The 17,292-nt window shown below is 42.3% G+C and overlaps 1 protein-coding gene across 5 annotated transcripts in view; it reads left to right on the forward strand.

Moving 5' to 3' along the window:
* Positions 1–17,292, forward strand: part of chrm3b (cholinergic receptor, muscarinic 3b) — a 28,036-nt gene that overhangs the window by 8,665 nt on the left and 2,079 nt on the right. For 3 of the 5 annotated variants that reach the window (XM_044178651.1, XM_044178652.1, XM_044178653.1), the window contains 4 exons: positions 12,832–12,953; positions 13,398–13,558; positions 14,905–15,200; positions 15,664–16,397. In XM_044178651.1, the coding sequence (XP_044034586.1) occupies positions 12,848–12,953; positions 13,398–13,558; positions 14,905–15,200; positions 15,664–16,397 (1,297 nt within the window). In that variant the 5' untranslated portion in view covers positions 12,832–12,847. Of the gene's footprint in view, positions 1–9,392; positions 10,996–12,013; positions 12,364–12,831; positions 12,954–13,397; positions 13,559–14,904; positions 15,201–15,663; positions 16,398–17,292 lie in introns of those variants that run through there. The other 2 variants (XM_044178655.1, XM_044178654.1) reach the window with 2 other exon arrangements.

Consider the following 17,292-nt stretch of genomic DNA (forward strand, 5'->3'; position numbering starts at 1 on the left):
TTCCACCAGACTTTAGCGGTGAGCTGGATTCCTCTTGCAGCGGTGGCTAAGGATCATGGGTAATGTATCGCTATCCAAAACTGACAACAAAAACTATATTTCTTAGAATCAAAGGAGAAATAATTTAAACTTATAGCCGTAAAACATTAATCTATCTTATTGTTTAATTATCAAGAACACTTTTGTTTTTGTGTTGAGAAGTGTTGAGTGCTGAAAGAAAACCTTAACATGGGAATTAAAAGTGTGGAAAATACATTTGAGCTGGGGGTTCTCCGTTCCCCAATGGGATTGATGGTTTCTGCCTCTTAAAGGAAGTTTTTCCTTGCCACTGTCGCCAAATGCTTGCTCATAGTGGGAATTGTCGGGTCTCTGTAAATAATACTATAAAGAGTTCGGTCTAGACCTGCTCTATAGCACAAGTGCAATGAGATAACTTCTGTTATGAATTGGCGCTATATAAATAAAATTGAAAGTCGTATAGCGCCACAGTATTTGATGACCTGGAAATGAGAACGGGTTGATATAGTTGTGTGTAGTTTACATGCAAATGCACTACACAAATGAAGAGAGAGACTGTCATCATTGGTGACTGAACAGAACACATACAAAATAAAAACATCTGTGTCAGCTGGAGGCAACCAACAACATTAGTTGGACAGACTGAGGAGATTCCAGTGTGGAAAGTGGGACTCATACAAAGGATACAGTGAGGACCCTTTACTGGGTGCTGATAATGTGTTGATCAGTGGCAAATGGTGACAGTGCAAGAAATTAGATGTGAAAACAGATAAAGAACAGAGGAAAACCTCTGTGAGATAAAGATTAAAGTTGGAACTGATACGGTATATAAGAAATTCAAGCTCTAAATGTGAAACGTCCTAAACATTTAGGAACATTAAAATTCAATTAAATTTATTTATATATTGTGGAGAGGGAGGCACAATGCAAATACCACCTAGAATTTTTTAAATAGTAGAAATGTAATTGTAGTAGTAATATTAATAAATTAATAATAGAAATGTCAGCTATAGGAATAACAGTGACAGTATTAGCAACAGAACCAACAACAACTGTAGTAGCAGTTGTCGAGCAGAAACATAGGGGCAGCAAGTGGTCCACAACCACAGATCAATTTTAAAATAGTAATAATGTAATGGTAGTGGTAATATTAGTATTTAAAAAGTAATAATAATAGGAATGACAGTCATAGGAATAATAATGACAATAGTAACAGAGCCAATAACAACAACTGTAGTAGCAGTTGTCGAGCACGAACACGGGGGGCAGCAGGTGGCCAAAAAACAACAGATCCAGTCTCTGCAGCTCCGGAGGTAGACATACCTGCTGAAAGCAACAGGAGGAGAGAGGAGAGAAACGAGAAAGCACAAAACTACAGGAGAGAGGAGATGTCTAGTTACATACAGTAATGGCATAAAAATGCATACAGATGAAGAGCGAGAGAAGGAGAGAGGAAAGAGGTGAATCATGGAAGTCTCCCAACAGTCTAGGCCTATAGCAGCATAACTAAGGGATGGTTTAGGACTCCCTCAAGCCAGCCCTAACTATAAGCTTTATCAAAGAGGAAAGTCTTAAGCCTAGTCTTAAATGTGGAGATGGTGTCTGCCTCCCGAACCGAAATTGGGATCTGATTCCACAGGAGAGGAGCTTGATAACTGAAGGCTCTGGCTCCCATTCTACTTTTGGAGACTCTAGGAACCACAAGTAACCCTTCATCCTGGGAGCACAGCGTGTTCTAGTCGGGTAATATGGTATTATGAGATCTTTAAGATATGATGGTGCCTGACCATTAACAGCTTTGTAGGTGAGGATAAAGATTTTAAATTCTATTCTGGATTTTACAGGGAGCCAGTGCAGAAAAGCTAATATTGGAGAAATATGATCTCTTTTCCCTAGTTCTTGTCAGTACACGTGCCGCAGTATTCTGGATTAACTGGAGAGTCTTAAGGGACTTATTTGGGCAACCTGATAATAAGGAATTGCAATAGTCCAACCTAGAAGTAACAAATGCACTAGTTTTTCAGCATCATTTTGAGACAGGATGTGCTTGATTTTTGCAATGTTGCGTAGGTGAAAGAAGGCAGTCCTTTTAGTTGGTTTCATGTGGGAGTTAAAGGATAAATCCTGATCAAAGATAACTCAGAGGTTCCTTACGGTGGTGCTGGAGGCCAGGGCAATGCCATCTAGAGTAGCTATATTTTTAGATAATGTGTCTCGGAGGTGTTTGGGACCAAGTACAATAACTTCAGTTTTGTCTGAGTTTAACATCAGAAAACTGCAGGTCATCCAAGGCATGTTTGAAGTTTAGGTAACTTGTTAGTTTCATCTGGCTTGATCAATAGGTATAATTGGGTATCATCCGCATAACAATGAAAGTTTATGGAGTGTTTCCTAATAATATTGCCTAGAGGAAGCTTATATAAGGTGAATAGAATCGGTCCAAGCACAGAACCTTGTGGAACTCCGTGACTAACCTGGGTGTGCACGGAGGACTCACCGTTAACATGTCGTAAGTGGTGCAGTATGAGGACCCAAATGCAGAAGACCAGGAAGCGGTATGAGGATGAGGTAGCCGGATGACTACAGTATTTATTGGGTGATGTAGCTTACAGGCAGGTACAGGCAGACAGACCAGTAGGCAGACAGGCAACAGATACAGGTCCAGGTAAGGGAAAACGGGTTACCGGCTGGCAGTGGTTGAAACAAGGAAATAAGTCCAATAAGACTAAACAAATCTGACAGGGAGCGTGCAAGGTTCAAAATCCAGAATTCAGACACAGTCCAAGGGAGACAAAGAATCCATACAAAAGAAGAAATGCCAGGAAACTGGACACGGGAACAAGGTACAACACGCGCGCGACAGGAACACAATGATCCGACAATGAACAAAGGAAAAGACCTGGACTAAATACCCTAAGGGAGGTGAGACAACGAGACACAGGTGCAACCAACAATCAAGGAGGTGCCAACAATCAAAACTGGAGGGACAGCAAACAAAGACAGGAAGCAAAACCACAAGACACATAAGGGGAGGAGAATATTACAAAATAAAACAGGAAATATGAACCTACATACTGAGATCGATCTGATAGATAGGATTTTCAGTGCAGTTCCTGTAATGCCAATTACGTGTTCCAGTCTCTGTAATAGGATGTGAAGGTGTCGAACACAGCACTAAGATCTAACAAGTACAGAGACAAGTCCATTGTCTGATGCAATTAAAAGGTCATTTGTAATTTTCATTTGCTGTCTCTGTGCTATGATGCACTCTAAATCCTGACTTAAAATCATTAAATAAACTATTGTTATTTAGAAAGTCACACAACTAATTGGCGATTGCTTTCTCAAGGATCTTAGAGAGAAAGGGAAGGTTAGATATAGGTCTATAGTTGGCTAAAACCCCTGGATCAAGAGTGGGCTTTTTAATAAGCGGTTTAATTACAGCTGCTTTAAAGGATTGTGGTACATAGCCTGATAATAAAGATAGATTGATTATATCCAGTAACAAAGTGCTAACTAAGGGTAAAACAATTTTAAACAGCCTAGTTGTAATGGGGTCTAAGAGAGAGGTTGATGGCTTAGATGAATTAATTGTCAAAGTTAGTTGAAGAAGGTCGATAGGAGCAAAGCAGTCAACATATATATCAGGAGAAAATGTGTAAAAATACCAAAAAATAACCAGTTTATTGTGTGGAACTGTATCAAATATAATCAACTAAGTTCCCCTCTTTTTCTCAAATCTGATTCTAAGAGTTCTTTCACACCTAACCTGGTTGGTTCAGTTAAAATGACCTCACACATTTGCTTGTTTAGTGCAGTGAATTTGGGCTGGTGCGAAAGCTGTCAATCATACCCTGGTACGGGGTCCGCCTGAAAGGCCATCAGTGTATGAATGTGTGTGAATGGGGTGAATGTGATATGTAATGTGAAGCGCTTTGAGTAATCGGAAGACTAGAAAGGTGCTATACAAATACAGTCCATTTACCATTCACAGAATGTTACATCATGCAACTCTTGTATATCAGCTCACTGGTTATAGGATAATGCTGCTTTTGGGGCAGACACACTATATTATAGGCATATATCATTTAGAACCAGCCTACTGTATACAGGACAATGCTGCTGAAGTTGTGCATTCTGAATGTACATTATTGTTACATTGTTAAAGATGCTGCTATGGGAGCAGGAAGTGTACTGTATGAATACTTTATGTCCCTGTTGGTTTAGAGTCATTCTTACAATGCTGAAATGATGGTGTACTGATTCATACATACTACTTTACAGTCATTCTGTATGTGCACACTAGTAATGCAGCATAGTATAACTTTACTAAAGGCATATATCTGTAGTCTTGCTGTCCAATGGGTAATACAACTCTCACAAGCAATCAATTGACTGTAGCATGTCCTTTGCAAACCCCCCCACTATAACCCAGAACCAACTTCTTTCTATAGGTCTAGCCTGTTTTTCACCAGCCTGCCACTTGTCTTATAGTGTGCTGTGGGTGGTGAGCTGCCTATGGGCTGGGGCAGTCAGTCTGCCTTACCAGTCTGAGTTCTTCGCAGCTTGTGTCACTGTCCACAGCGTCGCCGTCCTTATCCTTGTCCATTGTGGTTTAGGCCAGACTACTGTGCTGGTTGCTGTGTTGTTCAGGGGGATGTGTGAGAGACTTCCTCTCTGCTGGTCTCAAGGTCCACCCGATTACGCCGGTAGAATGTCCCCCAGGGCCTGAGTGGGACTCATTTTCAGCCCAGGAGTTTGAATCCTCAGACCCAGATTGTCAAACCTAAGCAAACATTAACTTATTTTTCTGAGAGCTGAGTTGGGGTGCCCATTTTCGGCACAATTGTTGGTTTGTAGTCCATAGTTGGAAATAATTAATTTGTCACTTCAAAGGTTTGTAACATCTGTGCAGTCCATTAACCAACTGGACATTGGTCAACACTATCTTGGCTAAGCAAAACAGTCAACAAGTTACAAAAACAAAATTCAGATAAACATAAATATCATCGTATAAAATACATAACCCATGTTTCTCAGTTACTCTTGGGGTTAGTGAGAAACTGGAAGGTTAGTTATGTAAATTAGTTGAGGTGAGATGCAGAGAGTGGCACTTAAAATGAATAGGACAGGTATCGTAGTGTACGATCTACAAACCCAAAGATGCAGAACACGGATGGAGAGGTTTCAATGACAAAGTCACTTTTTATTTATTTATTTATATACATGAATGCACTGTGAATGGGTTTAGTTCTCCTGAGGGGTGACTTTGACGCCATTCTCAGCGGCTCAGGGGAAGCAGTGATGGTTCAGAAGCAGAGACAGAAGCAGCGGATACTGGCCTGGCCAGTCGAGTCCAGTGTAGATCTGGACAGGCAGACGGGTCCGTGGCGTAGAGCAGGCGGTGAAGTGTTGGCCTTGACTGGCAGTGGCTCCGCGGTGTGTAATTGGTTAGGTCTGAGAGGTCTGGCTCAGAGGTGTAGCTTACGGAGACAGGGAGTCAGGCGGCAAGGCAGTGTGGCTGGAGAGACGGGTAGACAGGCTGGTAGGAATCCGGAAGGAGACAGTAGCCGCAATCACCGGCACAGGATGATTCTGAGGCAGAAGTAGAGCAGGATCAACAAATGAGGTAACTGGTAACACTTGCAAAGGTACTTAACTTTCTTAAGCAAGGCGCCTTGACGTAGTGGTCATACAAGTGTACGGAGACGTGCTGGTATTTAAACTGTGGAGACTGATTGAAGACAGGTGAGCCGGTGATCAGCAGCAGGTGGGAAACCAAGGAGCCAGACCAGAAGACATATACACACACACACACACACACACACACACACACACACATCTAGAGATGAGCTGAGGACACACAAGAAACACAAGGAGAGGAGAGCACAAAAGAGCACACAGGTATGGGGAGGATAAGGTGGCTAACTATAACAACAGGTGTATGACTAGTTGTGTTTCATAATGGGGTGTGTCCTAAGCTAGTGTTTTAAACTAGTGGTCTTACTTTCAAAATACTACCAAGGAGCTGGTCCACATGTACTTGCAAAACTGGACAGTGGCATCTGAGTCTCATTAGAATTTACGCTTTTCTTATCTAATAGCATGTCTGGCTATTACTGAGTTCAGAAATATGGCGTTTGCTACTGCTGCTAACAAAACCAAGTTTGCCTATGTAACTGCAAGAAGAGTAAGGTATTCTGAGCTAGCATCTATATTACTGTCAGTACAGGAGTGGACTGTGTTCTTAGCTAATACCGTGAGAAGCTTAAGTTTGCCTTAAATTTCTCTTAACTTGTGGCTCAGGGCTGTAATGCTCCGGGTAGCCAGAGGCAGAGAAGCATTCAGACATGCTGTCACTGTCTGATGGATTATGACCATGTTCTGATGCTATGGTCATCGTCTAAACTGAAGTCTATTGGCTGGTATGAGTATGGCCTTCTACAGCTTCTACTGTGTGAGTGCCTATCCCGACGCAGTTGGTGGACAGGGCGATTATGCTCACTGTCCCTAGGCTGCCTTTTGTCACTCCCCTTTGAGCTGTTGTGAGGGTAATGTTTTGAGGCAGGCTCAATGGTTTTACCCATTGCTATGGCAGTGACAACAGTTTCCCAAGCCATCTGTGTCATCTTCCTCATCTCTGCATTGAGGGGTTACCTTGATGCATCATAAGTACAATGTGAGTGCATACACATGGGTGAAGGTTCTGCAAGAACAAGGACTTGAAGGTGGATCTTTCTTCTAAACATGGTGCATTCTTGCCCTGGAAGTAGGCATGCCTCAAATGTTTGTAATTATCTCTAGGATGTTCACAACAAGAATGTTTCATTTGTAGGGCTGCAACCATTGCTATGATCTCAGTCAGTAGTAGAAGAGTTTTTTCTTCTATTCTTCTATTAGTGCATGACAGAGCTCTTTGTAGTCATTTCTGACACTGGGAGGTTGAGACTGAATAAACATATGGACAGCTTTAAAGCTGGTCTTCCAAGTTTAATTTTCTTCCTTTGGGTTGCATAAAGTCAATTAGATGGTGATCTAATTCACTGAAATACTCATCAATGTGGTGATCACAGTTGTCTGGATCAAAATGTTCAATATCCTTAGCTATAAACTCAAGCACTTCAAGGCGGGACACTGTGAGGTCCTTTCTGCTGAAGGTGAGGCTAAGCAAGTATTACTTTAGATGCATGCATCACATGCTATACTTCTCTCTGGTTGAGAGCCAGGGGCTGAATAGCTTAGAAATGTTCTAGTCTCCCTTTTGGAGGGATAAGTGCTGATGAATGTGTTGTGCATCAGTGGCTGAAAACAACATTGGGCACAATATCTCCTAGAGGATAAATTACATATTTCCTCACTGTCTGTCTCAGAGAGATGGGAAGTCAGGTAGCTGTTACCTCTGTCTCTGAGTGGAGGTTGAGGAACTGACTTTATTCCCAAGGACTCAGGGTCAGTTGGGGACTGCTCCCATCTGCTGAGTGGAGAGGGAGTTAACCTTTCACTAAGGGAGGAGCGTGACTCAGAGTAACCTGAATCACATTGGCTGAACGCCTGTGGTGGGGAAAGACGTTCTGATCTAATCCCTGATCATTTCTGCTTGTGTGAAAAGAGATCTGACTTTGCTGAGTGCAGATCTTCTAAGTAGCGCACGGCTTTCTTATTAGCTGTCTGAACTTCATGGAGGCTTTAAGGGATTCTATCTCCATTTCGAGGGCTGCTTTGCTCTAAAAGGCATGACTAGTTTGCCTGTGGAGGTTCAGAAGCAAATACCTCTCACTGAGTGGCGAGGCTATCTCTTTTCTGCACTTGCTGAAATTTAACCTGCTGATGAATTCAGGGTAGCCTGGCTTTAGGCTCTGTGCTAAGGAAGAAATAAACTGCTCTACACAGGGGCTCTCTATTATTAAGTCTGGAATGGAGGGTGAGATTAAGCATGTTGTTTAGCACAACAGAGCAATGTGTTTGGCTATGGTGTTGCGTTGGCAGACACCTTGTAGTGTAGTTTGGGCAGTACACTGGCCTAACCTAACAATGTGGTGGCCTACACTTTGGAGAGTAGCTTCCTGTGGGAAAGAGGTAGCTATGGCACCACCTAGTGGGTCAAGTGGGCATCAGATTGGGGCCACTAAAGGCAAAGCAGGTTTACAAAAATAGGTTTGCTTAACAAAATTTAACGTGCACTAACTGAGATGCAGGGCAGTAACAGTAAGAGGATACTTCAATTGAATTGAATTTTATTTATTTATCTTTATTTTAATTTTTTTTACAGAGACCCAGAGACTAATGGATGGTTGAATGACCATCCATTAGTGACCTGACGAAACTTTGAAACTCATGAAGCATGAACAACCTAAGCCAGTCTACTAAATTAATCTCTCCCTGATCATGCATAATACAACCTGACACCACCCTCTTTTAAGGAACATTTCGTGATCTCTGGTCTTCATCAAGTGATAACCAGGACTTGTCAAACCTTGAGACTGAAGTAATAGAGAAAGTGACTTTGCCATGCAGAATCAAATGTATTAATCCATGTGTTACGTTGAGCAACAATATAAGAAGAGTGTGGCACTTGATGTTGTCATGCTGATGCCACTAGACCCTGTCAACAAGAACTGTTCTTTATGTAAAGAAATTAATATGATGTCATACAAAGTATAGATTGCCATCTTCAGCATTAACAAACTATTCTTTCAGGACATCCATTATAATTTGGGACAGCATGTGAAATAATTTGGGATACAGTTTCAGTACTGTACTGTTCTTTGCTTGCCACTCTAATGACATATTGCCAAGAATATTTTCAACTGATCTCTTGTTGTCTTAACCCTAATATTAATCAATTGAACATGCCTAAGGTTACTGAATGTTACATATTCGCCTATTATGATGGCAGGACATGTGAATATGTCATGGCTGTAAAGAAAATGTAAGTGAAATGCTGAATTCCACAGGCTGCATGTGTGTGTCTGCTGACCCACCTCCTCCTCTCTCTCCTCTGAGAGGAGAGACAGACAGACAGACAAAACACATTCCTAAGATACAAAGATTGCTGAAATATGTGGACATCTAATTTTTCTGATTTTATTTTACTATTTAATTTACTGTTACAGATATGTGTGTCATCATAACAGCAGATGTCATAACATATATTAGGCCTACCATGTATGGCATTTAATTAACACTGTTAATTACTTAGGTTATCAGTGGGCAATATTCCGTTTTATTCATAAAAGTGTGTGGTGCCTTCCAACAACTGATAAGACAAAGCTTTAACATGGGAGAATTTTTACTTTATTAATCCATCAGAATGAATTATGAACTTTGGACCCGCCGTCCACACCTCTACCGACCCTTCCTCAGCCTATCAACCCACTACTTGGCTGCATCGAAGCTATGACCCCAAGCTCCTCGCCTTCTCTGCCTCCCGGCTGCTTGCCTGCTCCGCCGCCACCGCCTCCAGTCCCTGCTGGATCTCAGCCACCGCCTCCAGTCCCTGCTGGATCGCAGCAGTCATCACTTCCTGTGGGATGGCAGCAGCGGCGTGCTTCCAGTCGCCGGCTCCTTGTCCTGACGTCCAGCCGCCAGCTCCTTGTCCTGACATCCCGTCGCCGGGCCCCTGTCTGGTCGGCAAGCCTCCAGAGGGTCCCAACCTTGGTCTAGGCTGCATACCTCCAGAGGGTCCCAGCCCTCGTCTTCGCCGCCGGCGTCCAGTGACCTCCTGCCTGTACCACAGGCATTCCACCAGGCCTCCAGATGGGGGTGAACTTAATCGCAAGGCACAGGATTGCAGCGCTGACACTATCAAGCCCTCGGGCCATCCACCCAGGGTACCCAGCTCCTCGCCTGTCCAGCCCCTGGGCCGTCCGCCCGAGTTCCCCAGCTCCACCTTGGTCCAAGCTCCTGGTCGTCCATCCAAGGCCTCCCAGCTCCACACCTGCCCAGGCTCCGGCCGGTCACCCAGATCAGCCCGCTCCCCGTGGTGGAGGACGGCCACCATGTTGCGGGGGATTTTTTTCGGCCCTCGGGAGCTGGCCGTGCAGGGGGGGGATACTGTCACAGATACGCCAGGCTCCACCATCCACCAATCACCCACACCTGCTTCTAATTACACTCCTGCTCCCCATTAGTCAAAATCACAACCAGTACAAAAGAACTGCACTCACCTCAGTATGCGTCCGACCTCGTTTGAATCCAGGACTCTCTATGTCACTCGGCATAGTTTTTATTTCTCCTGTCTCCGCACATGTCCAGCCCCCGGGCCGTCCGCCCGAGGTCCCCAGTTCCGCACATGTCCAGCCCCCGGGCCATTCGCCCAAGGTCTACCACTTGGCCCTTGAATCCCTCCTCCGGTCCAAACTGACTCCTTGTTGCCTTGGACCTTGCCTGTATTGTGGACTTTTGTATTTTGCCTGCTCCCTGTCAGATGTGTTCGCCTTTGGACTTGTTCTCTGTTTTGACCGCTCCGCTGTCTGCCACGCTACAGAAGCCAGCTGCCGTCCTGTTCTGCTTGCCACGCTACTCCAGCCAAGCCAGAACCTACAATGCCCGTCTCCGTCCCCAGAGCCTCGCCGCTCTGGAAGAGCTCAGATCCCCCAGTGGTTGCCACCTCATCCACATACCACTTCCTTGTGTTCTTCATTTGGGTCCTTAGACTGTGCACTATGACATATTGGCTGATAATATGGGCCCACTGGTGTAGCATCAGGATGTATGACGACATACTTAAAAAGCATATTCAGAAGTCCCTTGGGATACCTCAGATTCATATCAGACCATATAGTATGCCCATCAGCAAAGCACAGCACCTTGGTACATCACTTACCTTCAGGCCTTGGTTCCCCTGATTACAATTGTTGAACTCTTGGGATGTGACACGGTGGTGATCCAGTCAGCAATGATGGCACTCTTCATCACACATACATACAGTACAGTCTGCCTTGAGTTCTTGCATGTCCTTGTAGAATAAATTCAAAGGTAGGATCAAATGTTGGATATGCAAAATTGCATCATTACAGCTGCTGTAACAACTGACTTTTTAAACTGTTGCTGTGTCCCAATTGAGGAATTTTAAATGTCACACCGAACTTGAGAGTGACAGAGGAGGGAAGTGTTTGGTGTGAAGGTACAGTTGTGTATCATTGGCGTAGCAATGATTGTGCGACCCAAAGGAAGCATGTTGATAATGAATAGAAGTGGTCTGAGTGCTGAGCCTTGGGGTACTCCTTGATGGGAGCAGGGTGGGATTTAGAGTTCCTGGTTTTAACAAATTACATCATATCAGTGAGATAAGAGCAGAACCAAGACATAGCTTGTGCTATAGCAAAAGGAAGAATCTAAAGATCGCTATCGGGGCCGATCCTGGCATATTTTAAGGGATCGGTATCAGCTAAAGTAAACCCAATCAAAATCTAATCCTTTCTTTAGTATACTTTACTGTGTCCACCTCAGCTGGCTAGTGTTGCAGCCCTGCTCTCCATAATGACAGCTGGGCTCTACACTGCCAACATTTCACTCCATATGCAAGTGAAAATTAGAGTGACTGAATGTGAAAAATTATTTGACTGACTGTTCTGACACCGGGGTTTAGCAAAATACACAGATTCTCAAAACTCCAACAATTCTGTTATCTCGATTAGCAATGAACAGTGTACAAAACATTCAGATAGCGCTACCTGAGAGTCTGCGCAGCTTCTTAGTTTTAGCCGGCACAGACCGTAGATTTTTCCAGTTAAAATGACAAGTAGCAGCAGTAGATCATACTAGCTGTCGCTAATCATCGTTAATTCCATGAGTAACTTGATGACAGGCCAAAATAAAAGAAGAAGTTTCACTCTGTAACACCACTGTACAGACATGAATGGAGTCATTCTCCCAGTTAAACATTCATATCATATCAATGATTTAAGCTTATAAGACCTTCTGTCACAGTATCTGATAATTCATAACATTGCCACTGTTCTTTACCTTGCCACGAACTCTCCTCTCATTCCAGAGTCTGCAACTCCACCTGCCCTGCAACCCTGTACTTCCCGCCATATCCCAGATCACCTGACTCTCACACCTGTTCCCATTCCCTCATTACCCCTGCAGTATAAATACCAGCCCATCTCCACTTATTTCCCACCAGATTGTTTATTGTGCTTCCCTGCGTTAGCAGTCCAGACTTTTTTCGTGCCTGTTTGCTTGCCTGTTTTTTGGACCCCTGCCTACCTTTTTGGACTTTTTGCCTGTCTGTCCCCTAGCCTCAGCTCTTTTTTGTTTGCCACTGACTCTAATTGCCTGCTTGTTGCAGACCCCAGCTTGCCACTCAGACTCAGACCTTTGGCTCTTCCCGCCAACCTGGTATTTTGTGTATATTTTTGCCCATTATCAGTAAACTTGTTTGATTCTACACTGATCTGTCTTTGAGTTGTGCATTTTACCTGCTTACTGAGCCTTGACACCCTCAGAATTTAGATGAAGAAGCTTTTGAGAAATAAGGTCTGCCCAATTTTGAAGGCTACAGCTGTTATTTCAATGTGTCAGATACATATTTAATCAACATTTAGATAAATAGAAGTATTGGATTGGATTCTGTGTCAGCAGATACTCATTACTAAAGGACTTGGATCAGGATTGGGGCCAAAAAAACTTTTGGGACATCACTACCTTTTCATATACACTCAATAACTGCGTCCTGCTTAATATTAATATAAATTGCTTGTTTCTGCTGTCTTTTACTTTTCAAGTTTATACAAAAAATGGTGAAGAATGAAGTTAAACAACTGTTACACCTTAATCCTTAATCTATTTTCTAATCTTTTCTTACAGATGTCCATTAATCATCATGAACCTGACCTCCAGCTCTGATTCTATCAACTTCCTTACCAACAGTTCTCCCAGTATCAGAGACCAGCCTGATACCACCATCATAGTTGAGCCTGCCATCTTAGGTACTGTCTACGGCAGTATCTTTATAACGCAACGCAGGCATTGTGAAGTTTTGTGTACAGTTTAAATTATCTTTATAAAAGCATTCAATAAAAGGATATGTAGAGGAGAGCAAGGAAGCCAAAAGAGCTTATAGCTCCCTAATATCAAACTAATTTTAAATACAATCAAATTTTTAAAAATTAGGAAGACAGGGTGAGAAGAAAAACAAATGTATTAAGAATAAATAAATGAAGCAAAATGGAACATACAATCAATAAAAAACGAGGTAAATAAAATGAAATGGATTAAAAAGATTCCAAAATAGACTTGAAAAGCTCATAATGATTTAAGCCAAATACTTGTGTGGAATTCTCTGTGATTCTCCGGGACAGTAATTGTAGGCTCTCCAAATCTCTGCCTTTCTTTTTTTTTTTTTTACATGACTTGTTTCTTCACATCTTCAGGTGGTTCTTACCAGGAGTTGGCCATATTATCTGACAGTGTTAGTGGGTGGAAGCAGCATAATGTCAGTCAAGGAGGGAACTTCACTGATTCACCAATTAACAGGACATTAATGCTGCCAGCAGAGGACTTTGACCCATTAGGAGGACATACTATCTGGCAGGTAACAACAATCAGCAATGTTTCTAACAAAACAGTTCTACTTTTAACTTTTTTCTCATTGCATCAGTTTTAGTGATTTGGTGACACTGTAATACTGAATAAGTCATCAACAAACCATTAATGGACCTTTTTTAAGTTTTATATGTATAAATGTTAGTAATTGAAAACTCATATGGCTTACAGCTACTGCAGTTTTTGCCAGCTAATTTATGGCTCATTTGAACTGGTCGCTTATAGTGGGTGTTCCAAGCTAAACTTTGCATCTATGGAAAGCTATGAGACTTGTCTAAATTAATTATTGACTTGATTCTTTCTATGTTAAATAAGTACTTTCACAAGTGTGGTTAAATTTTAGTCATCCATCCACCCATTTTCAAAACAAGCTTATGTTTAATAAGAGAAAGATGAAAACATCAGAGGTGACTGTAGATTTGCAATGGCCAGATTAAGAGATAAGCATGAGTATCTGCATAAAAATGTCTGTTTAGTGTGAGTTTCAGAAATAACTTACTTTTTATTTATAGAAACACTGAATAGCAGATGACCCATAATAGACCCTTGTGGAACACCTATAATAACTTCAGCAGCACTTGATTTGAAACTACAGTTCTTCCTGACATGTATTCATAAAATCATAATCATCATGAATGTAATGTACATCTAAATCTAAAAAGGTTTTAAAAGTTGGCTAGTGCACTGGAATGTTAATAATTGTCCAGGGCCCTGACAATAAAATTTAGTACAAATATAGCAGCAGTTGTTGTGCTGTGACATGGTTTAAATCATGACTCTCGAAATTTTAATACTTGTCTTCAGAAATGCCCACAGCTGGAAATTCACTAAAGACTCTAAAAATCTTTTTGAAATATGTCAGCCTATGGTTGAAGAGGTTTACTTATTGCTAGTAAAGGTATGCTACCCATTTTCTTATGCATAATAGTGTTCCAGTATTAGTCTTAGTATTTACCTAAATCCAAAAAAGCATATTTTCCCAATTTATCCTGGTGGTATCCCGCAATTCAGATAATTTCAGTTGGATTTGGCTAAGGTTCTGAGATTATCTCAATTCAATGGTGTTTGCTCAATAGCATTTTTGGTTTCAAGAGATACTGTTCTGTTATTAAGGATAATTCATTGCCTCATAGCTTCCAAATGTTTGTTCAGCTCAGTATTGATGTGTTGAAAGTTAATTCTGTTCACACTTGAGTTTCAGAACACAAACAGTAAACCAAGATTACTTTTTGAGATTTTGAGTCATTATAACAAAATCAGTAATAGTATCTTACACATTGTAATGCACTTAACCACCCTCTTTGATTCTTTCTCTTCTTACCTCTTCATCTTCAGGTCATCATAATTGTCTTCCTCACTGGATCACTTTCTCTTGTCACTGTTGTTGGCAACATCCTAGTGTTGGTGTCGTTCAAGATCAATAAGGCACTGAAGACAGTGAACAACTACTACCTACTTAGCCTAGCATTTGCTGACCTCACCATTGGCACACTGTCAATGAACCTGTATACCACCTACATCATCATGGATCAGTGGGCTCTGGGGCCAGTGGTCTGTGACTTGTGGCTTGCAATAGACTACGTGGCCAGTAACGCCTCAGTCATGAACCTTCTTGTCATCAGCTTTGACAGGTAACATGATTTATTATATTTTTTGCTGATAAACATGAAGCTCTTAGCCACCATCATATATTGTTGGTACTACCCTCATGAAAAACCTATATGATATTTTTACTGAAATAGGACACCTGTGGATGCTAATATCTACTAGAGGATTAGTTTGTAAAAAAGGAATTATTCTGATTGCTTAGTAGAGGTCTATTTTCTGATGAATGTATGGTGTTCTGATATTTAATGGAGTATCCAAATCATAAAAAGCAGACATTTCCATGTGGGATGATGATGGCATCATGTCGAGAGCCATGGGAAACAGGGCATATTTAAAATCCCTTGTGTAGAATTTTTAAAATTTCTGACTCTGGTGACTGCTAGTGGTACTATCAAGAAAGACAATGTGGTAGACAGTAATGCCCGGCACAGTTACAGTTACTCTGTAAGTGTACAGTTGCCTACTTTCTTTTCCATGCCCTCTCAGGTATTTCTCTGTGACCAGACCTTTGACCTACCGGGCCAAGCGTACAACTAAGCGGGCCATGACCATGATTGGATTAGCCTGGTCCATCTCTTTCATTCTCTGGGCCCCAGCCATCCTGTTCTGGCAGTACATTGTGGGTGAGCGGACAGTCCAGCCTAATGAGTGCTACATCCAGTTTCTGTCTGAGCCCATCATTACATTCTGCACTGCTATTGCTGCGTTCTATTTGCCAGTAACTATTATGGCAATCCTGTTTTGGAAGATCTATCAAGAGACAGAGAAGCGTGCTAAAGATGTACAAGGTCTCAAGGGATCTGGGTCAGGCAGTAGCCCAAGCCAGGCTCAAAATCAAGGGAGTGGTAGTGAAAGAGCTGGTGGAGAAGGTGTGACTAACAGCCAGGGTTTGTCAGCCATGCTGCGCCAAATTAGCTCTAAAAGCTGCAGCACCTATGAACTAAATCAGCTGGCTTCAGAGAAGAACAACGAGGACAATGTCAGCATACCAGGAGGAATGGGAAGCAGAGGAAGGTGTGGCGTGTTCTGCTTCCAGTTTTCATCACTGCTGCCAGGTCGCCATGCATCCAAGAGGTCTGTCAACACCACAACAACTACTGTTGGTGAGACAGAGCAGAGCAGCAGTAACAGCTTTAACAACAATGAAGTTGGTGTCTCTGGGGACCAGTCAGGTTCAGAGGAGGAAGCTGATGGTGCAGACCCATCAAGGCCTCCAACAGGTTGGACATAACCCTACCAAGTGGTGTTGTTTGCATGACATTTAAAAATAAAAATAATACAAATATACAGTTGTATGCAAAAGTTTAGGAACCCCTGACAATTTCCATGATTTTCATTTATAAATATTTGGGTGTTTGTATCAGCAATTTCATTTTGATCTATCAAATAACTGAAGGACACTAATATTTCAGTAGTGAAATGAGATTTATTGGATTAACAGAAAATGTGCATTATGCATCAAAACGAAATTAGACAGGTGCATAAATTTGGGCACCCCAACAGAAAAATCACATCAATATTTAGTAGAGCCTCCTTTACCAGAAATAACAGCCTCTAGACGCTTCCCATAGCCTGTAATGAGTGTCTGGATTCTGGATGAATGTATTTTGGACCATTCCTCCTTACAAAACATCTCCAGTTCAGTTAGGTTTGATGGTTGCCGAGCATGGACAGCCCGCTTCAAATCACCCCACAGATGTTCAATGATATTCAGGTCCGGGGACTGGGATGGCCATTCCAGAACATTGTACTTGTTCCTCTGCATAAAGGCCAGAGTAGATTTTGTTTTTTGGGTCGTTGTCTTGTTGAAATATCCAGCCCCGGCGTAACTTCAACTTTGTGACTGATTCCTCAACATTATTCTCAAGAATCTGCTGATATTGAGTGGAATCCATGCGACCCTCAACTTTAACCAGATTCCCAGTACCGGCACTGGCCACACAACCCCACAGCATGATGGAACCTCCACCAAATTTTACTGTGGGTAGCAAGTGTTTTTCTTGGAATGTTGTGTTCTTTTGCCGCCATGCATAACGCCCCTTGTTATGACCAAATAACTCAATCTTTGTTTCATCAGTCCACAGCACCTATGTGTTTGCATACCTCAAGCGACTC

The sequence above is a fragment of the Siniperca chuatsi genome, linkage group LG20 (assembly GCF_020085105.1).
Source record: "Siniperca chuatsi isolate FFG_IHB_CAS linkage group LG20, ASM2008510v1, whole genome shotgun sequence".
Classification (NCBI taxonomy): domain Eukaryota; kingdom Metazoa; phylum Chordata; class Actinopteri; order Centrarchiformes; family Sinipercidae; genus Siniperca; species Siniperca chuatsi.